Source organism: Anabrus simplex, chromosome 1 (assembly GCF_040414725.1).
Source record: "Anabrus simplex isolate iqAnaSimp1 chromosome 1, ASM4041472v1, whole genome shotgun sequence".
NCBI lineage: Eukaryota > Metazoa > Arthropoda > Insecta > Orthoptera > Tettigoniidae > Anabrus > Anabrus simplex.
This window is the reverse complement of record NC_090265.1, coordinates 838,696,549-838,723,803: the sequence shown is the minus strand read 5'-3', so window position 1 is coordinate 838,723,803 and position 27,255 is coordinate 838,696,549. Positions and strand designations below refer to the sequence as shown.

Below are 27,255 nucleotides of genomic sequence, written 5' to 3'. Positions count from 1 at the left end.
TTTAGATGTTTTCCTTTTGTTTCTTTTGTGAAGTGGCCTGGAGGAAGGTAGCGGTTACAGTACGATATGATTTATTGTAGAGGGTCTATGCGAAGCTCTCATTGAGATAACGGGAATGCTATCAGACGAGTTGAGGGCTGTCCAAGTGTGGGACATCGACCCGATCTAGATTAAATATTTTTACTGTGTTTCTTCGTGCGTGTTAAGCTGTATGACTTCGAGATGTTAATTTATTTTTACGGACTTTATTGTTTCCTCGTCTTGACGTCCGTTTTCGTTGATAGTGTGCATATTGACACTCAGTGTTTTAGAATGAGACTTGAGTTGCGAATGCGGTTTCGAGTCGTCAGCCAGTAATTTATATTATTTTCATCTTGTCGTATTTTCATTCTTATTCATGGTTAGAGTAAGTAAGTAATCACTTTACCAGTAGTGTGTTGGGACAGACAGTAAATAGAGAGATCTGTACTGGTAGCATTGTTGTCAAGGGAAAGAATTCCTTAAAATTGTAGTAAATTTTAGCGTGGACTGGTAAATTTATTAAGCATAATAAACCCATTTCTAACCTGAAAATCGGTTCAATAATAATATTTTCAAGTGACTTTTCACTTTTTGATTAACTTCAGTGTTTGGCATTTCTTCTAAATGCATGATTAGTAAGTGTTTCCTGCATTTCGCAGTTTTGTTCCTTTAGAACGACTTAACGTAAGATCCTCCCGGATCATGTTGTTGTTGGTTCCTTCCGAACAGCTGTTTGGGGTGATGCACGTTTAGCATCGGGATTACCTTATCACTTAAGGGTGTCATGAATGACAAATACATGGTGGAATTTTATTTCAATTGTGAATGATGCCATTAACTTGTAGTGAACACCATGCTTTCCCATAATATTTCGCAACCTATCCAAAGCAACTGATAGTCAGTTTGGTTCGATTAAGGGTCCATTCGGCGGATGTTCCGTATCCGTGAAGGGTATTTGACTGGTGGATAACCTTAATTAAGAGAAAATCAGGCGTTCTACTTGTTGAAAGTCAGATTTTCCACGGATCGTGTGGATTAACTCTCAGTTCTCGTTTGGAATAATAGGTGCCCGGTTTTCAGGTCTTCCCTTTTTCAGTTTTTCAGTTTCGCTGTCCACTAACATATTAGCTTCTCCGAAGCAACTCTTCGACATTGGAAGAAACGAAGTGACGTTATGTAATGTGACTGTGTTTGGAACTTTTCAAAAATCAATAATTAAATTTTTTTATATTTTTGTGGCAAGAATGCATATTAAATTAACGATGTTATCGTGCTCTTTCAGTTTAATAAAAGTTAGTAAGCACATTTTTGCTCCTCATTTCAAGTAGTTAGGCTCTCTTCTGAACCCCATCGTTTGGTTAAGATCGTGACCGAATTTATTCCCGCAACGACCCCAGATTTAAGAGTTCTAAATTGTTCTACTGTAGCAGCCGTGGCCGACCAACGATGGAATGGTAAGTTCAAGGGTTCAATACATACATACATACATACATACATACATACATACATACATACATACATACATAACAAATCAGTTCCAAATGACCGTACTTTATCCGTGCATGTTTGCATGTTTTGGCCTTACTAGGAGGAAATTCATGCATAATGCATATTTTGAAAATTTTGGATTTAATAGCGAATAATTGGACATTTATATTGGATTATATGACTTTTCTTCTGACTTTGAGGTATTATGTTAACATGCATGATAGTGCCTCTTTTAAACATGGGTTTGCAGAATTTGGGACCGTGCGTCCACGTTACATGTCTGTTATTGAGAGAGAAATAAAATGTATTCCTTGGCAACGAAAGTCAGATGCACAGAGGTCCCATAATCCAGTTACCCAAGCACTTTCTTATCTTTTGCTTGAGTAAACATTGACATAAGCGGGAACACCTCGCGTCGACCGCTCTAATCCATAGAAATAAGATGTCCCAGAAAAAACTGAACCCTATATTTCGCATTACTAAATGCTATTTCTTTGTTTTTTCAGTCCATGTTAGACGAAGAAATCAAAACTTGAATCACATTACTGCGACGCCGATATTACTGACGATGCGATAGCAGCTTACAAACCTTGGTTTTGCGCTGAATCCTGTCTTGTTTTCCTGGAATTTCCTACCCCGAACTCCAAACTCTCACTGTTCACACGTCTGTGGCTAAAATAATTGAGAAAAGAAGGGAGTTCGAAAGAAGAACGTGTACAAGAAAGTTATAAGGAATATCAAAGAAATTTCTGGCATGTGATGAAAAGCTTGAAGGGAAAAAGGGGAAAGAAAATCAGAAACATTAAGGATAACAATTAACAGGCTGAAAACCAACATAAATGACATCCTGGAAGTGTGGATAGAATATTACTCAGAAACCTCCAAGGAGAGCTATAGAATGGTGGGCGTGACACCAATGGAAGAGGATAACAGTGGAGAGGGGGAAAATGAAGAAGATATTAGATTGAAGGAAGTGCATGAGGCAATTAAGGCAATCAAACTAGAGAAATGGATCTGGGATCTCTTCAAGTTAGTTTGGGACTCTGAGAAAATACCAGAAGTTTGGGAGCGGAACGTCATATTTCCCATTCACAAGAAGGGAAGCTGATCTGACTGTCATAATTACGGAGTGATATGCTTAGCATCAGTTCTCCAGAAGTTATATTCAACTATAATAGAGAAGAGACTTAGAGTGCAAGTGGAGGAAGACCTGGAAGAAGAACAGGCTGGATTTAGACCCCATCAGCAAACACAAGATTGGATTTTCTGTTGGGGAAATGCAGCAGAAAAGAACCTAAATCGGGAAGGAGAACTATTTGCAGCATTTATCGATTTAAAGTTGGCATTTGACAGAGTAGCGAGAGAAGAGCTATGGATGGCTTTACAGAAGGCACATATTACCCCCAAACTGACTGTGGTCATTCAAAGTATATACATGAGGTTTATAGTGTAACCTTTCCAAGGCATCAGTACATGAACCAGTTACCATTGTTCATAAATATGTTAGAATGGAGCACCATCGGTGAGCTTCGAACTCAGCCCGGTTTGTCGAAGCCTCACCCTCCCCTACTAGAATAGTTCGCTAGCTGAGTCGGTATCGCATTTTCGGGTCTGTGGACTGTCCGATGGGGCGGTAAGTCCTTTAGTAATAGTCTCTATAGTAGGGGGAAAAGTTAATTACGAGAGGAATACCATTTCATTACTAATGAGAAGAGAGACAATATCTTGTATAACAAATCTTTACTTATACTAGTGAAACACATTATTTACATGGGTATACCATACAAACACCTTACATATAGTAACTTGGGTGATCTTGACGTTTAAATGTTCGGTAGTCCTTTTCTACACTTCATTATACGTTTAAATATTCAAACTTAAGGAGGCGTTCCCTCTCGAACTATTACACTACCTCAGACTTAGAGAGGCGTTTCTTCTCTAATTATTTCACTCTACACTTATATTACATCACACACATATTTAATCATTATGGACACACCCCACTGTAAATCTGTTTACCTGCCAAGAATTAATATATTCAATTTGCATCAAATTATGATATAAGTTTGCTAGTATCGTATGAACTGACATAGGCAATTTACACTCCCAATCCTTTGAAAGTCGCGTTACAACACTACCTTAAGTTAAACGTTGCCAAATATGCAGTATGATAAACACGCTCATTTCATTAGGATTTTTATCAACACATATATCAGGACATTATTTACACAACGATGTTATCTATGGACAAGCATTTAGCGACTTCAATACCAGACATCATAAACAAATTATTATAGCACTACCTGCAACAAATGGACAAGAATATATACATTTCACATACACACAATGAGCCGCAGGTGGCCTTATTCACCTGCCGCTTGTGATAGTAAGCTTTACTGTCTCCTGCAACGAACTCAGGACCTTCTGAGACAGGGTATATCTGACCTGGAATTCCCTATACGCTGTGAATAATTAAAGAAATAAATTGGAGGGATGCTTCATTTAATACTCATTTGGAATCTCTGCGACGTTGGCTCTATTTAAATTAACACGCGTAATCTTTGTGCCGAAAGGAAAAGAAACTCGCCACTTGTATCTGTTCTATTTCACTGAAGAAAACGCCTTCACTCCCCCGTTTAAAGGGGCTCATAAAACTCCAGCTGTGAGCTGCCCGTGCCACACCTTCAAAGAGCGGTCCCCTAAGCCTTCTCGGGCAATGGCTTCACGGCAAATAATCTATTCACTTCTTTCAATACTGGCCATCATGGCATCACACAAATCACGGCCCTATATCCGGCCGTAATCAACATATTCACATCGCGATATGCGCCTCGCGTGTCTTAATGACAGATTCCAAGGGAATTTCACATTTCATTTCACAATATACATTATGGCTACAGCCTGTTCAGCCATTTCATTTCCTCTCGGTACATTGACCACGATGCAGATCTAATGATGATCTCCTGCCACCAGGGTCCAAATTAACTTGCGCATTCGCGAACTAATTAGCGATGTAAGATATATACCCCAATCTCATGCTCCATTCGTTGTTCCAGCAGTTTTAATTTCTAGTAAGGAGGATTTCCTGAGAGCTTGTGAAGTACAAAGAAAATTTTAAAAAAAATCAGTTACTGAGATATCCTTGAGGACTCCTATTGGCTGTAGAAAGATGATAACTGGAGTCGTTTACGTAGAATATTTAAGCCCTTTTACTTGACAGTACTTCACACATAATTAATCTGAGGTCCTTAAATTTACGTCATGCATTATCAAACCCTTGTAAAAAAATGGAAGTAAAATATGGTCGTTCCCAAACCATGAAGAAAGTATTCTATAAAAGACCCAAATAAAAATGAAATTATAATTATTATCCCTCTGAAATGGCGTGCTTGCAGTCTACATTATATCTAAGTGAAAAATCTACATATTTACAATGGGACACGACCTTCAAAGATATAAATACTTGGAAATGTACTCAGCCTTCCGGATACCACGTTCACAGCTTTACAGGAGGGCACTCCATGGACTTAGAGTGCTTGCATCACGTCATCGGCGATGTGAAGACCCATGATGACTTCCTGGCAGGTCATACACATGACAGCGACGTTCCAGGCGTTCTCGGCTACCAGACGAAATTCCGGCAAACAGCTAGATGACTCGTTCACTCCGGTACACAGGCAAAATTCTGGCATTCAACTGGACGTCGGCGTTCACCCGGCGTTCTCGTAGACATGTAAATGAGGGGAAATTATCTCAAGTGAATGCGTTAGTTTATTACACACCACAATTTGAATATATGGTTGGATCTGCTCAATAGCACGAGCATTTCAACCCAATGCCGGTATTGTCTCTGTAGCCCGACACTGCTCCCTTCTCATGTACCTATTCTTTTATAAACAGCATACAGCTATTCTAGGTCCTGAATAAAGAATGTCACTGGTTAGGCCACTACTGGATTAAAATTTCTCGTCTCACACGACCACACTTCAAGCATATTCTATTTCGCCTGGTCATGCGTAAGTCAGGCTCTCAACTGCATTATAGATTTATAGACGTGACACTACCCTTAATTATGCCGACACTGAGCCGTTCACGCACTTTCTTTGTATCTCTCAATTATGTCGAGACACACACACACAACTCCACGCACTGGGATACCTGGCTATTGTGGTTAATTGAGCCGTATTAGTATCGGCACATATGAGGCTCGACGCACGACCTCTTCGACACACGGACAGCGGCCATTTCGGTTTCGTGCTGCTCCCACTATATTAATTAGCGACACACTGTACTCGCAAAAAAAACTTACTTAGATTGTGGGTATTTTCGCAGATGTTCACAGGCTTTAATGAATCTGCATTACACTGCTCAAATTACAAGATTATTTCTTCACAAACGACTCATACACAAACCACGACGAAATACTACCGTACTGGCGTTACACTGAGAATGCACTGGGTAGTGTCTCCTCCTCAGCTCATGAATATATAGGCGAGCTACGCTAGAGACCCGAATGCTGAGGGTGGGGGAAAAATGCAATCCTTTCTCACACATTGGTCCGTTAACACGCAACGTACAGTGACGAACAGGGTATCAAAATGTAGCTCCTGTATTCCCATCTCCACTGAGTGACTGTTATTAAAATAACTTCGTAGGTTTTGAAGCAATCTTAAAAGCGTCCTTTAGTCTCTGGCGGTGAATGATGACGAGCACAGGGGATTCCTTGTGTTCCTTGGCACGGTTAGGGTCCAACATCTGTTAGTCATTAAGACGCGCCCTTGTTTACAGCGTAGTTACCGCTCTGTCAGTTAAGTAGAGCACTTCTCGGTCTCATAATTATGCGTAAAATTCCCTGATTCAAATGAATGTTTGCGCTTAATTATCCATTGGGTATTTTGCGATTTATGAAAATTAACAGAAATAAAACAGTTGAATGCGTTAAGTTGGCAGTGGTGAATAAGCGAGGAAAACAGGGTATAATGTTAGTTTTCACGTTGGATGTACTCTCTGGGCTCAGCTAGTGACCTAGATTCTTTGTCACGTGATAACGCGTATCGTTTCATCTCGCTCGCGGTGGGAGTGAGAAAACTTCCAGTACAAGCGCTCTTGCACCGCCTTGCTGCTAATTACCAGCAACTAGAGCTGGGTCGAGCGACTCGAGTCCTGGAGCGGGCAGAAAAATTCTAACTTGGGCAGTTTTTATCGTAGAATGACGCGGAAAACGGCATATTTCATCTCCTGGATATCATGACATACCATAGGTGACGTTGTGAACGGTCACAATGGGTAGGCTATAGTGAGGATAGTGAGGTTAAACCTCCAAGGAATTTACCATGGAAAGTGGTGTCAAGCAAGGTGACGGGCTTAGTCCTCTACTCTTTTAATATTCATGGATCAAGTTATTAAACAATGTAAGAGACGAACAAGTAAATGCAAAGTTGGAGATTTCAAGATGAGACCAGTTTGGATACAGGCACTAGTATACGCAGATGATTTCGCACTTTTCGCAACAAAAGAGATAAATTACAGAGGGCAGTGATGGAATGGGGGTGCCCACTCCAAGACAGGGGATAGAAGTTAATGCTAGGAAAGAGCAAAAAGACCTTAACATCGAGTGGCAGAATGGGATTTTAGAACAGGTTCAGCAGTTTGAATATTTAGGCAGCATCATAACAGCATATGGGAAAGTGGATTCTGAAATAAATCACAGAATCCATAAAGTTAACAATATGTATTATAATACCATCATAGGAAAGAGAGAAGTTACCAGGAAAACAAAAATGAGAATATACAAATCAGTACAGTATATCTTCAAGTGCTGACGTACGGATCTGAAAGCTGGACACTGCAGAGTAATTTAGAGAGCAGACTCACTGCCACAGAAATGAGGTATTTGCGTAAAACAATTGGGAGAAATACTAGGACAAGGGAAGAATGTCTTAACCAAGTACCACGGTTCAGTTTAATTGAAAGGAAGGAACTTGGATGTTTGGGGCACCTGGTGAGGATGGAATCGGAAATAAAGGCTAAACAAATATTCTAATCAAGACCAGATGGAAAAAGAGGGGTGGAGTGGGACACCTACGTCTTTGACCTGGCACGAAAGAAGGGAAAGACAGTGTTGCCAACTTATATTTTCAAGATCCGCTAAATACTACTAAAAATCCGCTAAAATTCCGCCAAGAAATCCGATCTCAAGTTATGAGCAGTAAAATGAGCAATAATAATAATAATAATAATAATAATAATAATAATAATAATAATAATAATAATAATAATAATAATAATAATAATAATAAATGTCTGCACTCACCTGATATGTGAGTTTCACCGGGATTAACCCCCTGCCTGCGAGCCGGCGAGCTAAAACTTGCTGGCGTTTTACTGCCGGGTGCAATCCCCTACCTCAAGCGCCACACACAAAACAGGCCAGTTCATTAAACGGTCTTCCTTCATAGCATAAATATAAATGCTACTCTCTCACAGTTTCATTATCTGTCGTCATTCGTCAACTAAGAGTTAAGTACCCTTTCCCCACGCATTACAAATTTATGATACCATGATCTCTTTACATCGAATCCAAATAACATGTTTTCCTCATGTGACTGCTAGCTCCTGACAAGAAATACGGAATAGCTCGGAGACAGACTGGAGTACAAATGTTAAAGAACGTAAAATGGATTAAACACTAAATTCCGCTATAATAAATGAAGAATTCCGCCAAAAAATCCGCTGTCCGCTAAATGATATATTTCTTCGCCGACAGTCTTGTAATTCCGCCAAATTTAGCAGAAAATCCGCTAAGTTGGGAACACTGGGGAAACACTCCAGCAGAATTGAGAAGATTGGCACTGGACCTGACTTCATATGGGAAGTGTCTGAAGGACCCAACGCCTGCGAGGGCATAAAGGGAAAAGAGAAAGAAGAAGAGCTGAGATAGCGCAGCATTCAAGTAAAGCGCCTGTTATTGCTAGATGAGCGCAGATATGCGTATGAAATAGTGGACTGCATTTCAGTCGTGTGTAATCGCTGCAGTGAGGTGGTAGGCGTGAGTTACTGTAGCGGCCATTATAATACATCAAGGAATGTGCCTAATTTTATCCCTCTTCATTGTATTTGTTATTCATAAAGTTTATTATTATTATTTTCAGGTTAATAAAAGGCAAGCAGTGGGATAAGGAGGCAATGAAAAAGGATATTAAGACCGTGAGGGACAAGATAATGGGTTACAAACGTACAAGTCAAGCGTTTAACATCCCACGAGCAATGCTGAAGGGCTATGTAAAAAAAGAATACCATTTTTTTCATAAATGGCCTTCAAGTAATTCGTTATAGGGAAAGTGTCTGGTAAGGCTATAAAGGAAAAATATATTACAATTAATTGTACTTTTCATACGTTCGGTGCGGGACGAAATTACGAACACATATTTGGTAATTTACTTTCCTTATTTTATGTCAAATATTGATTGCTTTACCTTATAACAGTTTCATTGCAACTTACCCGTAAGCGGAGAATATATCCAGTAATATATATACCAATTTCTAGCCTTGTCTATAATATTCCTGAATTTCTACAAGTCCAAATCTGCTAAGGGGACGAAATATGGGTCTCCAACTTACGCGATGTTGTGTGATATAAGGGAAAATATGATACACGTTTCAACGAATATGGGCCCCTAAGTTATGTTATAATAAATCACTGAAGTCAACACATGCAATTATCACGAGATGACAAAACACACAATTTCACGGAATATTTACTTATGATGCCAACTATTTTGTTTTGTCTACAGCATCCAAGTTTGTTAGCATAACGAATCGGAACTACCGTCAGTGTTACCTGCTGGTAACTTTTAAAATTTGTTTGAGTGTGAGCTCGATAAATAGCAGGGGAAAACACAACAAAAACTATTGCATGGTATGCTATACTGTGGATACACTCGTCTCCCCTACAATGGAGTCATATATATGTAAATACGGCAATAATAATAATAATAATAATAATAATAATAATAATAATAATAATAATAATAATAATAATAATAATAATAAAGTTCACATCTTAATATTCGTGAGAAAAATTGGAGATTCGGAATTTCACAATGGCATTCTTAATCTTCTTTCACGAGTTGCTCACACTTAAGGGGAGTCGTGACTTAACTGTTGCGTTTTTGACGAAAAAATCCAATTTTCAATATTAACCTAAAAATCCCCCAATTCTTCCTCTTTTAGATCCCGTGGTCAGTTTTTCCCAGGCGTCATTTTTAAACCCCTAAATGTCGGATATAAAGGGTAGTGGTTCTTTCACGCCGTCATACAAAACAAGCCTTAAAGTTCTTTCGGACTAACATTTCAATAACACCGCTGGAATATTTATTCACCTTGTAGTAGGCCTACGCTATGCATAAGATGAGAAATACAGCTGAGGAAGAAATTTACAGTCCAGGGCAGTTTTAAAGCATGTTTCTTAAAACATTCAATCGATATTATCTATCCTAAAACTTTTTCACTCCTTTGTCATGCATAAAATGCTTCATGCGACAGAGTTCTTATCGGATTGACATTAAGCTTTCACAGAATTCTTGAATATATGCAGAAATTAAAAGAAGTTCTGCATTTATTATCAGTTGAATATTACCCTCATATGTTTACTTCTGAAATAGCACGAAACTAGATTTTTGCCTATTGAATGAGTAGTGAAAAATTATATCTTCAATAGTTTATACGTGACTGCAAAACCCGGAGTGTTTCTTAAATATATGAGTATTTCTGACAAGTTAGCCAAATTATGGCCCAAAAAACTGAAAATTATGCCAGAAGGAGCATTTTCCATGCAACATATAAAAGTAAAATTTATTTGTCAATAACTTTCCTACCGACTGACTAAGCAACTCAAAGTTTTGTGTGGGGCTATATCTTATTGATATGTGCTTGCATTTAAAATTTGGTTTTGTTAAGTGGTAAATTGTAGAAATTCCAAATTTCAGTCATGACTCCCCTTAATGACTTTTAAATACAAAGAAGCTGTGTCGGGATTCGATCACATGAACCTTGAAAATAGGAATAAATCGGCTGATCAACTGCACTACACACCGTCTACTACTACGTTTATAGCAAGAAGGGGATCATTGTTTAAATTGGGAAGAATCCTCAGTATTTTGCCTGATTCATGAGTTCTTACCATGGACATAATTGCTCTAATATTTAACTGTGTACTTAAATGTATTTATTTTTACAGAATAACAATATTTGTGTTCTAGGTCAGAGATTAGAATGCTACCATTGCTTCTCAGAAGGCAATCCACAGTGTATGAACATCGAAGAAGCTAATCCTCCCTTCGTGCCCACGTTATGCATGGCTGAGTCCGAGGCTAACGGCAGACCGCGGTGTCTGAAGGAAGTTCAAATAGGTATTTATATGCAATGAGATTATAGACTCTAGGACAGAATAGTTATATTTCTCGGATGTATTTATTTATTTATTTATTTATTTATTTATTTATTTATTTATTTATTTATTTATTTATTTATTTATTTATTTATTTATTTATTTATTTATTTATTTATTTATTTATTTATTTATTCCACAGCAGGGATACTTCCCCAATGAAAATCAAAGGTGACAGGCTAATTTCTGTTACATGACAGTCACGGAAATAATAACCATAATAATATTAATGATAATCATTCGAACACTTATAAGAGTAACTTGCGTAACACTATGAACATAATATATTATATAGAAGTAATTAAGTGTATTTGCCCATTGTTACTTACAGAAATTAAACAGGTGTACGAGTATTATCTATAATAATAATAAGATAATAATACTGAGAAATGAGGAGCTCTACAAGTACACTGAAAATATCAAGCACACAATGCGGAAACGAAGGCTGAAATTCTACGAATTTCCTAATAAGAATGTATAACAAACGACTGAACAAAAATTTAAAATGGAAGAAAAGAAGTTCTGCAGATATATTTGTATATTATTTATTGTATGGCTGGGAGTGTCCTAGGGCATGTTGGGATCGCCTGATGCAGATCTCTCTCTATTTGACGTTCATAGGCGACCTGAGCGTCTTGATGTGGGATGATGATGATAATGCGATAGGGAGAGCATGAAGCCCGTTGTCGGCACGTAGCCTACTCCTGTCGAATAACACCAAAGGGTCTGCTCACAGCTTTACGTCCTCATGCGACGGACAAATCACTATTAATAGCGTCATATACCCTCACTCCATATCGGCATTGGGGAGAGGTTTGGAATTTAATTCAGGCTTTTGGCACGCAATGTAGTGATTAGAAATTGTACACCGCCACCTCCCCTACTGGGCAACATTCTGATAGTGACAATTTTTCGACCAACGGGACTCGAATCGACTAAACGCGGTGTCAGACCATATAGACTTCAACGCCTTAACGATCTTAGCCACTACTAAGTTTGCATCTTCAGATACATCATGGAATTAAAGGCCACCTCCAAGTTGGTACAGGAATTCAAGAGGGATGAAGTATTTGGAATTACAGTCCGACTCATTGGCTAAATGGTCAGCGTTAAGGTCTTCGGTTCAGAGGGCCCTGGGTTCGATTCCATGGCCGGGTCGGGGATTTTATTCGCGTCTGATTCTTCTGGCCCGGGGACTGGGTGTTTGTGTTTATGCCAACACTTTTCTCTTCATATTCAGAAAACACGCTACAGCACCAACCACCACAGAGACACGCAATAGCGATTACACCCCTCCATAAAGGTTGGCGTCAAGAAGGGAATCCGGCCGTAAAAGAGGACCAAATCCACAAGTGCGACACAGTTCACATCCGCGACCCCACGGATGTGACAAAAGCGGTGGAAGAAGAAGTAGATGAAGAAGACGTATTAGGAATTATACTAGATATGATCCATGCAAAAGAAGAGAGTTCAAAAGAAAGGTCAACAATCTAATATCATTTGAAGAGAAGCCACTAAAAATGAGACCCAAACGGAACATTTCCAAGAGGAGAGGAAAATCAGAGAAATAATGAAGAGGTTCTGGAAAGAAAAGAGGACAAAGGTCAAGAAGTCTTAAGAAACATGCGGTCCGTAGTTGCCCAAATTAAAAAAAAAAAAAAATAACTGGTCAACTGAGTAGAGGGGGAATCGATTCTCACCACAGTCATTTTTGAAGTGGTTTTCCGTGTTTTTCCTCTTCTCCTCCAAGCAAATGCCGGGATGGTACCTAACATAAGGTCACGGCTGCTTCTTTATCTATCCCTTTCGATCTTCCCATCCTCCAGAAGGCCCCTGTTCAGCATAGCAAGTGAGGCCGACTGGACGACGTATTGGTTCTCCTCACCAGTTGTATCCCCGACCTATAGTCTCACGGTCCAGGACACTGTCCTTTAAGCGATAGAGGTGGAATCCCTGATACCATGGTAAAAACCAACCCTAAACGGTAAACGGATTAAGAGAGAAAGAAAGAAAGAAAGAAAGAAAGAAGGAAAGAGAGAAAGAAAGACAAATGACAAAGTGATTAATTATGTGATAATTAGCAGTGAAACAAGAAAAGTAAAGAAATAAAAATATACAAGGAGACAAAACTAATATTAAAGAAATTGAAAGAATAATGATCATCGGGTGACGTTACCTGTCATGTCAGTAATCTATTAAGGTTGTTCAAATAAAAGAGACAAAGTAGGCAACAGCCCAAATAATTGACCAGACAGTCAATTTCGTAAAATACCGTAGTTAACTATTCTAAAAAGAATTATACGATGTAACTAAACAAGAAACCTGACACAAAACCTGCAAGATTATTCAGCTGAGATGTGCACCTCAAATAACTCTTAAACTATTGAAGATATAGAAACAGAACCTACTTTCACATTTATTATTACCAAAGGACTCATGGTCAGACTTGCAGCACTTTTTCATGGCGTCAGTGTCTGCTGCAATGGGTAGTATATCGTCGCTGCCGGGACAAAACCTCCTATGTGAAATATTTTAGCTTAGAAGTTTGGACGGTAAGGTTCTGTCATCTAAGGTGCAATATTGTGTGCATGTTATCAAGACGTTCTCGCTCTTTATAATGTATCTTCTGCGGATCAGTAGTCTATATATCCAAAAATATTATCACACAGGAGGTTTTGTCCCGGCAGCGACGATATATTAATTCGACCGCTAGATATTTTAAAGCTATTTATTTGAAAGCAAAATAAAATACATATTTATTAATACACGTCGTTTTTATATAAGTTACATTATTTTATTTTTAAATATATTGTTACTTTCAATGCTTAAGGTAATGGGTTGGTGGCTGGTACACATAATATTAAAACAATGTAAAACGCAGTATTACATTGACCGGGAAAATTAATATATCACTGGTATTGTTATAGGAAAAATCATAGTAAATCGTGAAACATTTGTTTCCTTATTTACATTGATTTACATGACAAAATTATCTACGTAACTAATGCCCGATTTCTTCAACGAATGTTATCTGTTAACACCGACATGCGATTGTAGTTTGCTTTCATTACCCTGCAGTGTTCTGTACTTTCAACATTTTATTTCATGTGTAATGTCATATGCTAAACAAAGAAATACGCATCAGTAGCTACTTTGTGTATACATTTATTTAATATTTTCCTCTGATTAGACGATCTCTGGTATGCTAAACAACATATTATCTGATTGGTTTAAATTTCCTTTCGGGTACTGCTTTTCTGAACTGCCCTCCATATTTAGCATTTGGGTGTTCCATTTTCGTCATTTTTTCACATACTGCGGTATCGACTCTGTTGGTCAAGGCCGCCTCGATCATGCATGATTTGGGTGGTGACTTGTTAAAATTATTTGTAAAAAGATGTTTCATTTAAAACACGTAAATGTGCCATAGTATAAGAAAAAGGTTGTACACAACAGCCACTAAAGTGATAAATTTACCTTATTCGTTTCGAAATTCGTAAAGTGAAACGTTACTTTTCATGGCTATTTCGTTTATAACTAACGTCATGGAAGGATTAAAAGTTACACTATATAATTTCGTGGGGCTATTTCTAGCCGAGTGCAGCCCTTGTAAGGCAGACCCTCCGATGAGGGCGGGCGGCATCTGCCATGTGTAGGTAACTGCGTGTTATTGTGGTGGAGGATAGTGTTATGTGTGGTGTGTAAGTTGCTGGGATGTTGGGGACAGCACTAACACCCAGCCCCTGGGCCATTGGAATTAACCAATGAAGGTTAAAATCCCCAACCTGGCTGGGAATCGAACCCGGGACCCTCTGAACCGAAGGCCAGTACGATGACCATTCAGCCAACAAGTCGGACTAAAAGTTACACTGAAACAGTAACATCGTAATATCTAAAAACAATGTTATTTTGGATTTAGTGACTTCTGCCAGAACAGTGATGAAACCACATTATATGCATTTTCAGGTTTGAGATATTTGTTGTTCTTGTTGAGCTCAGGCTGTAAAATTGCAATACATTACTGATGTTCAGTGAAACTCTCTCCCAAACTGGTGGTTATCCGTAACTGAGAGGGAGGACTGTTTTATTTTTATACAGTTCATTGATTCTTCCACACAATCATGAATGATCTCTACCCCATTTGATGGCTATCCGTGAGTGATTGAGTGAGAAGAGTGTTTATTAATTCATTTGTGCACAAATACAGGTCAATCATGAAGTCATTCACTGACCAGTTTATATAGTCATCCATTCAATTAATTCAAAATGTATGCTGTATTTGTAGGATAACTCTACACAGACTGATGAGACAAAATAAAGTTCTGATACAACTTAGGGAGGGTTTGTCTTAGACTGTATGACTATTAACATCTGGAACAAAATAAATAAACTTTAAAGAGAAGACTACAATTTAGAAATGAAATTGAAATAGTTAATTTTAATTGTAATGTTTAATGTAGTAATAGGGAAAAGAATGCATGTATTAAAACACATTTTTTATTACAATAAATGGTTACTCACTCCCCAGTTTGAGGTGCTTCGAAACTGGGAGATGGAAGTATTCTATCCTGTTCTGTTCTATTGTATTCTACTCATGTTGGAAATGTTCTCTGTTGCAGTGAAAGGTCGAACAGTTGTTAGACGGACTTGTGTGATGGCTCTACTGGATGACTACGACGCCGCGTGTGCCTACGCATCTGAAGACACCATTCATTGTTCGCTCTGTGATTCGGACTCTTGTAACGCAGCTCCTCAATACTCAACACCAGCCTGGATCCTTCTGTGGAGTGCCATCATTTGGACTACCTGGAGGATCTTATGACTGCATTTCTATCTGGACCTAACTATTACTACCTGAACGAATGTCTTGCTAAGAGTTACATATGCACATCCGTGCAGTAAAAGGCAAGCATCAGCCACTATTCAGTTTTCCAGACTCTGCTTGGTGTAACTGACACACACTGTAATCGTTTAATGGAACATTCTTAAAGTATTGAAGAAGTGGTTTATACTTTTGTGTGATCAATGATCCAAAATGTACTGCCTTCTTGTAAAATACTCTACAGGTCAACAGATAATTTACTGCTTTAGTTTCTCTGCATTAAGGTAGAATTATATGTGGGAATCCCACACACACATACATGTATACCGTATATCTACTGGAAGAATTCCAACACTGCCGACAAATTGTTAGAGACATTTGAAATATGTAATATGAATATTTTATAACAATACTTGCATAGTCATCGGCATTGCATTACTGGTCTGATATTATTGTGTTACTCAGGATTTTCATAGTAGGTTGTGATATAATTACAACTGATGTTCACCTTCTTCTATCTGATCCGACTGTGTCCTTGGTTGAGTACAGTAGAACAGCATGAGCGAAGCTGGAGAAAAATGCGAGAAGAATTATTTTACGTTTTAGGAGACTACAGTCCGTGGTTAGACAATAAAGACCAAAGATAAAAATAAATAGTTAAAATCCTGAACTGAATCTATATATATATACATATATCTATCACACAGACACGTTGCGGCAGTTCATAATTATGACCAGCCCTAGCAAACGTTCATGAGACCACTTCAGCAAGTGATTGTAGAGAGCATGTAGTTTCACTACATCTAACACAGATAAATTGGTAGTTAATATCTGAAGGGAAGAGAAAAGTGAGGATTTTGTGGACATTTAGTGTCGGTTGTTGAAGTGGACTAGTCGAAAAACAGAGAACAGCAACAAGAGAAAGCTGATGTTCGAGGAATGGACAGTGCCCATAGACTTGTATAGACTATCAGCACTCACATTTAATTACCCATTCTAATTGAACCATCCTGGAAGACTATCTGATATGACATGCATTCGTATGCTATCACGTAAGTTCTCCGACATCCAAACCTATTGTCACTCCCATCATCTATCCAAAGTTCAACAACGTAGACGGTTCATCTGGAACATAAAGCTTGTAAATCGGTGTTTACCATTAAGATATAAGGTGTAGAATATCTTCTAACAAAATCAAAATTTTATTTGGCTTCACTAGAAGGAACTTTGTGGTACACATAATACAGTTTTCTACCATATGTTTATAGAAGAGTTTGGCAATGAATGTCCTGCACTTGGTTGAGTTGTTAGCTTATGGTGTAACCCACTGATGAACAGTCAGTGCTAATCAATTCATATTGTGTTAAAATGTACTGTGCAATATGAAAGGCTAATTTGTTAATAAGATAAAATTCATTTCCGTTAAGTAAATTACATAGAGTCATATTTGTTCAGATGGCAAATGCAGATTTATTCATGATATAAGATGTAATAGGCCTACATGCATAAAAGTTATGTTTTTAAAATATCGATTTGTCATTTATCACTATATTTTTATTTCCCATGAAACTTACAGAACACCCAAATGTACTTTTAAAATATCAAAGTAACATTTTATATTTAAGGTGTAAGGGGAAAAAAGAAAATGGTCATAATTTACAGAACTCTCTTGAGATTATGTATTTAGCTTTAACAAAATTAGGTTCTGGTTTCGTCATGTCTCATTGAGTCAGTAGAGGTTATCAAGGCAACACTGAACAATGTTCGATATTAAATGACGAAAACTTCGTTCACATCATTTTACAAATCACTTATAACTTCATGTACAATTATTAATCACTAATTTGGGCGCATAAACGAACGTACGACTAGACTTCCTGTAATACACTATTGACTAACTAGATGAGACCTACTATGCAGTATTTTTCCCACATAACCATGTCTTTCAAATAAACAATTCACCCGACAGGAATAACTTTAAGAATTCCGACATATGTTTATTGACTTCCAAACTGACGTGATATTTCGGAAATATTTGTGCTTCAGTTCTTCGAAGATGTGAAATTTGCATAGAAAGGGGATGGAGGGAACTTTGAGCATTTCTTGTATGTCGTGAGAACTATGCTACAACTATCAGTATGTGTTATTCGTAACTGTATTTGTAACCTTGCTGCACATTTCTACAATAAAATTGCTATTTGTAATTTTGTTAACTTGTATGGGTCAATCGGTATATTAGCTGCATAATTTCTTTAATTTTGCTTGTATAACCTCTTTAAGCATGATGCACGATATTTATTATACAGTATTATTGAAGTGCGTGAATTTCACTTTTTCATAAACACAGTATTAATCACGAAATAAGAAAATCTTAATTTCCGAATTGTGTTAAGGGACGATAACTAAATGAATGTATAAATGGTTTTGATCTTAAAAATATAGATAGTTGCCTTGCATCACTGTGAGCTATGACCCACTGTCGGCAGCACTGAAAATGATTTTCACACTAGGCAAATCCTGGTGCTGTACCTTAATAACGTCTATGGCCTCTGCCTTCCCAATCCCATTCTTGAGTCCCTGAAAATATTCGATGTGTTAGTGCGACTTTAAACCACTAGCAAAGAAAGATATAATGAAATGTCGTATGGCTTTTAGTGCCGGGATATCCCAGGACGGGTTCGGCTCGCCAGGTGCAGGTCTTTCTATTCGACTCCCGTAGGCGACCTGCGCGTCGTGATGAGGATGAAATTATGATGAAGACAACACATACACCCAGCCCCCGTGCCATTGGAATTAACCAATTAAGGTTAAAATCCCCGACCTGGCCGGGAATCGAACCCAGGACCCTCTAAACCGAAGGCCAGTACGCTGACTGTTAAGCCAACGAGTCGGACAGAAAGATTTAAATGAGCTACGAGAGAACCTGTTTCTATGAAACGGTCTTTCTGTCCGTAATCTTTTAATAATTACCTGGTACTTATCGAACAGGGCAAGTAGTGGCCAAGGTAGTGTTCAGTTTATTTTACCTATTTCTCTGCTACAATTTTCATCAACCCAGAGGCTGGCTTGATCCTCAAATAGCACCATCGAAAGATATTCAATTATCAGAGGCACCTGTTTATGGTGAAACGTTCCCCTAATTTCGCAATTAAGAAAGTAATTTCGGTATATTTTTCGCTATTTTTATTTTAATTCGTCAATAATTTCGCTGAATTATATTTCTACCCTTCAGCAATAAAAACTAAACCACACATAGTTGATTGCATAATCGCAGTAAAACAACATATTGGTATTTTATTTTTACACTTGTACAAGAAAAATGAGAGTTGTGCTTTTGCTGAAAACACATCTATGTATGCAAAGATATTTGGAAAAAATACATCCTGCCACTTTAACATGTAGGGCCGAGCCTACGTACATAATTTACACAGCAGTTGGAGAAAGACTTTAAAAATGATCTCGCACTATCAACATCACTGACTGGGACCAATGTATTTTACCTTTTCTACATGAACTACGAACTAGATCCCTAAACACTGTGAATGGTTCGAGAGATTCTGATGCTCAAAGTTCTCGTGCCATGGGAATTTGCTTTGTTACACGAGAGACTTCATTATTTTATAAATCATCTTTCGTTGTGCTTCTTGGGTCAAACAATTATTCCATAATATTTCGTTAATTATTTCGCGATTTTGCTTGAAGATAAACACTTTCATGTTTTGAGCCAAATTGTACAATTCCGCACAAATTTCGCGATTTCTCGCTTTGCGAAATACAGGTGCTTCTTCTGTGTCTAAGTCTCACTGGACAGACAACGTTATTGAAGCACGACTGTCCCTATAAGTAGCACCTTTCGTAGCAGCCAGACCCAATAGTCGTGCTCTGAATGTTATCATTCACCACCACCCATTCCTTAGTAGCTCCTATACAGTCACAGTAGACTACGGAGGGAAGTCCACTTTATTCTGGCCTGTGCCTAAAGACTGATTCAAAATTACTACAGCCGGGCTGAGTGGCTCAGACAGTTGAGGCACTGGCCTTCTGACCCCAACTTGGCAAGTTCGATCCTGGCTCAGTCTGGTGGTATTTGAAGGTGCTCAAATGTGACAGCCTCGTGTCGGTAGATTTACTGGCACGTGAAAGAACTCCCGCGGGACTAAATTCCAGCACCTCGGCGTCTCAGAAAACCGTAAAAGTAGTTAGTGGGACGTAAAATATATAATATTATATATTATTATTATTAAAATTACTACACCCATCAAGAAATAACTGTAGACAGTCTGTTACAGTATCGCGAGGAAAAGGCTGGACGGAATTTCAGGGAATTGGATATTTAAGGAGAGATCGACACCTCTGATGGACCAAAAACGCGATTTTTCAATTTATTTTTCATTTAAAATTGAACTGTTTTCTTTATGACAGTGCAAAATTTTTGTTAATATCCCCAATACTTTCCCAGTTATGTCAAAAAACGTGAAGCTCTGTCACCCAAGCAAGCCATTTATCGATAAGTTTGTTGCTCGTTTTCCGAAACTTTTGTTCTTCAGAACCGTTTCCCTGATAACTCTGAAAGTTCTTCAGGTATTAAGATGAAATTTTGCATGCATGTATATTTCATGAAGAAGAAGAAGAAGTTATGCTAGAATTATTGAGCTATATTCATTGGTTAAGTTTAAAAAATGTTTTGAAATGAAAATTAATGAAAAAATTGGCTACTTGAAAATAACTTCATGAAAACATTAGTTATACTTGAGGAACTTCACTGATTCTAGTACTGTATATGTGTTAGCTATAACATAACTAATCATAATAGCAAATCATTGAAAACTATTCATGTGTTTGGAAATTATCAGGGAAACTCTAATATAGTGGCCGGAATACACCGCCATTTTGAATAATATATATAATGGCATAGTTTTTATGATTTCTAAATATGTAGGAATGTTATTAGGGATTAATGTATTTGTCATACTAATTTCCTTTTAGCATTTCCCCTCCTGCGGAAAAACAGTTTAATACACCCCATTTTTCTTTGTTCAAAAGTGTACGTCTCCTCTTAATTTAAGGGTACGAAATTTTAGCTCCTCATTTTGAATGGTTCGTGCTAAAGGAAACGAGGTTAGAGAGGATGACGTGAAGAAAGACGAGAACACTGTCACTATTGTCTCCTCTGATATGTCCAGTCGAAATGACACGTATTGCTATGGCTGTAGAAAACGTTATTTTTATTTAGTCATCCATCTCTTGTACTTCCTTTCACGTGATAGATATCGACACGGTGTGTCTTAGTGCTGGACGAGACGTATTGGAAAGAAAGAAAGAAAGAAAGAAAGAAAGAAAGAAAGAAAGAAAGAAAGAAAGAAAGAAAGAAAGGAATGGGGTTTGGCTGACCCACTTCCTTGTCGATGCCACTTCCTGTCTGAACCATTTCTATCTTCGAGTTCTTCTCGTACGATGCCACCCAGCTGATCAAGCTTCATGAAAGTATTAGTTTTTGAGTTCTTGTGTGTTATTCACTTCTTGAATCGGAAATCAAGACGTTATACCAATATCTGGACATCATTAAATCGTATATGATGGTGGTGGTGATTATTGTTGTACTTCTTCTTAAGTAGAACTGGACAGCCATCGTCTATTCACATTAATCAAAAGGAAAAATCGGAAGGGGTCAATCACTTCGAAAAATTGAAGGCACCGACCGAGAAAGACAAGGGTCACGGAGGCGTGATAATGAGAGATTCCCTAAGCCTCTATACCTAATACCATCGAGGTAGGAAACTAAAAAGAGTTCACCAAGAGAGGACTGATAGAATAGAGGAATGTAGGGGACCCTGGCACAAGTAAGTGGAAGTAAAGTCAGGACTCAGCAAAGGCTCTCGTGGTCATCAACCAGTGCTCTCAATTTAACAGCCCTGTCGGTCCCTTTTAATCGCCTATTACAAAAGGCAGGGAATACCGCGGATGTTATTCTACCACCCTATCAACAGTCTGAATAAAACGCTCAGTAGTGGGGAAAAAATCATATATAAGGGGCGATCAAAACGTTTCCTTTTGACGGCCGTATAGTGCTGAATCGGGATGGTAATCAGGCAAAATCGCCGTGAGCATTGAGACACTCGCTCACTAAGGTACCAGGTTGATGATCCCAGTGTGGTAAAACACCCTTCCCTGCTGCATGAAGAAGTCCGTAATCATCTGCTTCACATCCTCCTCCGTCAGGAAGCGTCGAACACTTCAAGGCCTTTTCGAGGGGACCTAAGGCATGAAAATCGCATGGGGAGAGATCAGGGCTATAGGCCTCATCCACCTCCCACTTGTTGTCCGCAATGCATCAGGCTGGCCTCCCAGATCGATCGCCGTCTTGTTTCGAAACGCCACGGACACGGAAATTGGTGCACCATTCCACAACGGTGGTTTTCGGCAGACATGCTGCCCCATACTCAGTCTTCATTCTCCGATGGACGTCCACCGGTGTTTGTCCTTGAGCAGTCAAGAACAGAATAACAGCACGTTGGTCCTGTTTGGACGCATTTGCTAATAACGTCGCCATAGTTCAGGTGGCAGCTTTTAACGTGCGCACCTCGGCACGACACGACTGCTACACTAGTTCCTTTGCCTACATGTTCGTGCTTATATACACGCATCGGCGTCGAGCTACGTTGCATGTCCGCTGCAGCAACGCCCTCAAACGGAAACGTTTTTATCACGACTTATACATACGAACTGATTTTTCGTTCAATGTCGGGTACAACAGATAGCCTTAAAATACAACTCTAGAACTTCAACACTTTCAGGAAAAAATTTACAATCTTCTGTAACTCTCAAATTTACGCTTACTTACAAAGGTCTTGGGTATAGGGATAAGTAGTAACAAATTCTGTATCTGTAATATGAAAGTATCAATGATCAGTCCATCTACTTAATTCGTGGCAATGAAGAAAATTTAAAATTCCCTTTCAATGATAGTAACTGGCTGTTCTATAAAATAAAGTTTTTCATTATCTACATCCCTTTTCCGTAATTAAATTGACAGTGTAACCATGTAATATGCTGAACACAACATTTTATTATTACTGATTGTTTCTTTTATGGTGGATGTTAGTTTATTGCAGCTCTAGCTGATTTTATGAGCTATAAATACCCGGGCCAATAATTTTGTTTAGTTTCTCCAACACTCCACACAAGACATAAAATAATATCCACGGATGGGCAAGTTGCGAAGTAGTGATAAAGTTTCCCTACTATGTCATCATGAACCACAACCTATTTTTATTATGAACGGAACATGGGTTACAATATATATTTATTATTACTAGTGGACCCATTCTGCTCCACAGAATTCGTTACAGATAACTCGTCTTGATAATCTCTGACGTAGTCATATCATTTTGTCTGGCTTCTTCAGTAGTTTCATGAACATTTCATACCGGTACATAATAATTGATTCATTCGTAATCCATTTTATAACACTTCTTCTTCGTCTCCTCTTTGTCTTATTATTCTCCTCCTTAATCTGTTAACCCTCCAGGGATGTTTCTCCCTCGGACTCAGCGAGGGATCCCACCTCTACCGCCTCAAGGGCAGTATCCTGGAGCGTGAGACTTTGGAGGAGGAGGACCAATACCTAGTCCAGGCGGCTGCATCTGTTACGCTGAACATGGCCTTGTGGGGGTGATGGGAAGATTGGAAGATACACACAAGGAAGACGAAAGGAAGCAGCCCTGGCCTTAATGTAGGTACCATCCCGGTATTTGCCTGGAGGAAAAGTGGGAAACCACGGAAAACGACTTCGAGGATGGATGAGTAGGAAATCGTATCTCCGCTCTACTCAGTTGACCTCCAGGAGTTGAGTGGAACCCGTTCCAGCCCTTATGCCGCTTTTCGTGGCAGAGCCAAGAATGGAACCAGAATTACAGAGATGGACTATAACACTTCTTTCCATACAATATCACTGTGCTTCGACCATTTGGGCGTATCTGGATCTTAATATTTTCAAACGACAATTGGCCGTGACTGAATACTTTAAGTAGACACTCAATTTTTTAAAGAGTTTGTCCCTGCTGTTTATTAATGACCATACAGAAGGCTAGTCGACATGAGTAGTATAAAATTTGACAGTTCGGCCGCCGCCATCTCCACCCTCCCCTGGACGAGACCTGATCAAGTGAGTGACGTTACAGCGCAGTGCTAGCTAAGAGCGCGCTCGTAACCTCCTATGACCTTACGCTGGCTACGTGTTCAGGCTTAACCTTACAGACCTCAGGTTCGACCCTAGACCCAAGGGCGTTAACCGTACAGACCGAAGTTCGATACGAAAAAGTGCAAGTTTACCCTAAGAGCCAACGTGATTATGGCTAAGAGGGCAAGCTTAACCTAACAGGCATGACGTGTCTAGGTTTAACCTTACAAATCCCGGGTTCGACCCCAGGCCAAAGGGCGTTAACCTTACAGACCTAAGTTCGACGCCGAGGCTAACCGCATAACAGTGTAGGCTTAAACTTACATGATGTTAATGGCTAAGGGAGTAGGCATAGCCTCACGCTGATCAGGCGTTAACCTAACCGGTTGCCCTTCCCTACACCCTAGCTAAAAGTGCAGGCTTAATCGTCCACAGCCCATGCGTTAATCTAATTTACCCTCCCCGGACTTGGAGCTGAACTTGGGACTAGATGGCGGCTATGAGGCTTAATACGTATGCTTCATTCATAGCGGCCTAACATTGGAAAGCGACTTAAGGGAGATTCGAGCTGAACTTAGAAAAAGATGGGGCTATAAGGCTTAATATGTATGCTTTATTCATAGGGGGCGTAATGTCGGAAGGTGACTTCGGGGGCTCAGAGCTGAATTAGGGACAAGATGGCTGCACATGGGACTAAGGAGATGGTGTAAGGCTTAATACACGTACTTTATTCATAGAGGGCGTAACATTTGGAAAGCATCTTTGGGGCTCGAAGCTAAACCTAACTCCCCAGGATAACCGCAAACGAGTGTAGGCTTAATAGAATTTAAGTTCGATACCCGCACAAACCTCATAAAAATGCAGGCTTAACCTTACGCTGACGAGGCGTAAACCTAATCGGTTGCCCTTCCCTACTCCAGCTCGGACATAACTTTACACCCTAGCTAATATATCCGCGGATATGTCTTGGCGGATACAGACTGTATGGCAGTGGGGATAATTTTGCTGTAATTTCTAAATAATTACCTTTATTGATTTTTCACTCAGGTATAATCTTATTTTTGCTAGTGGTTTGGCGATCCTTGATATCGGTATGGGAGAATTGTGATATATAAAGAGCCTTAAGACCATAAAGCCGTAAATCTGACCTAAGCCTAAATGGCTCCTGCCCGCAATTAATGGAAGGAAGGTACAAAGGTCAATACGTCAGTAGTTGTAGCAAGAGAAAATCCCTCATAAACCTATGACTGTGGCTTTCTTGTGTCAGGTGTCAGGCCTATTGAATTATGTTAATAGATCTATCCGTTCCAATACCTTTGGTGTAATATACTGTAGTTAAATATTTAAATTATCCGCGGATAACCATTTTGTGGTTGCGGATAATCATTTGCGGATGTGGATGCAGGTGCGGATGAAGGAAGTGTGGATGCGGAGCGGATGTGAATATTATTTTGTATATCCGCGCAGAGCTCTATTCATAGGCTGAGTGTTCATCAGAGCAATTTTGTCTCTCCACTAAAAGGAAGTCATTTATTATTCTCGAGTCGAAGACATACAAATCTACATTTAATGTACAAACAAAACATAACATGTGAGATCTGCAAATTGCACGTGCCCAGTATTTTGCAATGTCCAATCTACTCCGAGTAGCTTGTAGAAGCTCATCCTCTGTGCAAGATGTCGGGCACAGAGGGCACTGAAGCATGTGGCTCGTGGTCTTTTTCTGTCCATATTCACACCTTTTATCACTAGTGCTGAACCTCCATTTCTTCAGGTTATCCCTGAATCTTCCCACTCCTGATCGTAGCCTGTTCAGGGATTCCACACCAGCCATCTTTCATTATATTCAGGAGGTAACTGCTCAGCTGCTGGCATGCATCTGTGGAGGTGAGGGGTCCTCCTCTTCCACAGCTCCAGTTTTGCTTTCTCTGGTGAGGCAGTAAGCGCCTCATATGTACTCAGGAAGTTCTTCCGTGATCTCAGCCGTTGCTGAGAAGGACTATGTCCATGGGTGCTGCCCTGTTCCACGTTAATCCTCTCCCTCTAGGCAGGTATTTCTTACGTACACAGGGTTGCGCTATTCCAGCCAGGTAGTAGAGCTTATCTCTTAAAGTAGGATTTTTAAAACCTTTAAGGTAGTCTTGTATGTATATTTCTCGACTTTTTGACAAGGAATAGAATCCACGTACTCCAAGGTAAAATGGCCACGTCTTAACCCCAATTAGGTAATCCTCTAAATCATAGGTGCTCAGCCGGGCGTCCGTTGAGGCTAGCCCAGTGCGGCCGGGCTGGCCTGACGCAAATGCGAACAGCTTATGTGGTATGGATACGTCACAGTGAAGCGAGAGAGCGAACACTTGATAGGGAAGTGAAGCAGTGTCGTTCGATTTTGACTACAAAGCTCTCTTCCACTACTTAACAAAATGTTGATTCAGGTACAGTACTAAAAATAAACTTTACAAACTGTATAAACGTTAGAAAAACCGACCTTTCTAACATATTGAGGTTTGATTTATACTGCGCTTGATATAAACAGTCAACTTTCTCTTCTTATTTTTATAGATTGAAAGCAAACTGACACGTTATAAATTTTGTGTTGCAATATACAAAGATACAGAGTTTAAGCGTACCAGCTACGATTTACAGTTTCTTGGAGAGTATTTCCATTAAAGAAAGTAAAATTTCCGTTTTTCATTCACAAAAAGTAATAGGGGCTATATTTACATAATTCAACAAGTTTACTGCTTTATATTGCACAGTGCTGTAGTGATATGTGACTTTTCCTGTTCACTGAATTTTGAAAATAGTATTTAAAACTTGTCAGGGGTCAGATGATAATATGTAGCCTCTAAATCAGGGCCTCTCGAACGCCGAAAATCTCACGCGTGCAAACAGCGGCGCAGAGTTCCTGTGGACGGTGCATCGGTCCCGCTCGGCTCGGCTCGGACCAACGCTTCGTCTCTGGGCTACTCGGCTCAACTCGGCTCAACTCAGCTCGACTTTGGAGCGCTACGGAGCAAGTGAGGAAGAGGGAGACAGCGCTATTGCTTCAAATCGAGGAGTGGAGGTCTGCACTCTGGTCAACCAAGTGAAGCCGTCTTTTGCACCACGCACAGTGCATGCATCAGGCGCATGCACCCTGAGAGGCCCTGCTCTAAATGGTGGGGGATTTCATCACGAGTGAGGACAAAGATATTTACTATCCAAGATTTAAGTATAACAACAATAACAACAATGTAAAGGCATCTACTAAATACATACACAGTATGACTTCAAATAAATAACCTAAATGATGTC

The 27,255-nt window shown here is 39.3% G+C and overlaps 1 protein-coding gene across 1 annotated transcript in view; it reads left to right on the top strand.

Moving 5' to 3' along the window:
- The window catches only part of LOC136874074 (uncharacterized), a 111,234-nt gene extending 94,229 nt beyond the window's left edge, over positions 1-17,005 (top strand). Inside the window, exons 2-3 of the mRNA XM_067147603.2 lie at positions 10,770-10,919; positions 15,577-17,005. Of these exons, the coding sequence (XP_067003704.2) occupies positions 10,770-10,919; positions 15,577-15,779 (353 nt within the window). The 3' untranslated portion in view covers positions 15,780-17,005. The remainder of the gene's footprint in view (positions 1-10,769; positions 10,920-15,576) is intronic.
- The last annotated feature ends 10,250 nt before the right edge of the window (positions 17,006-27,255 follow it).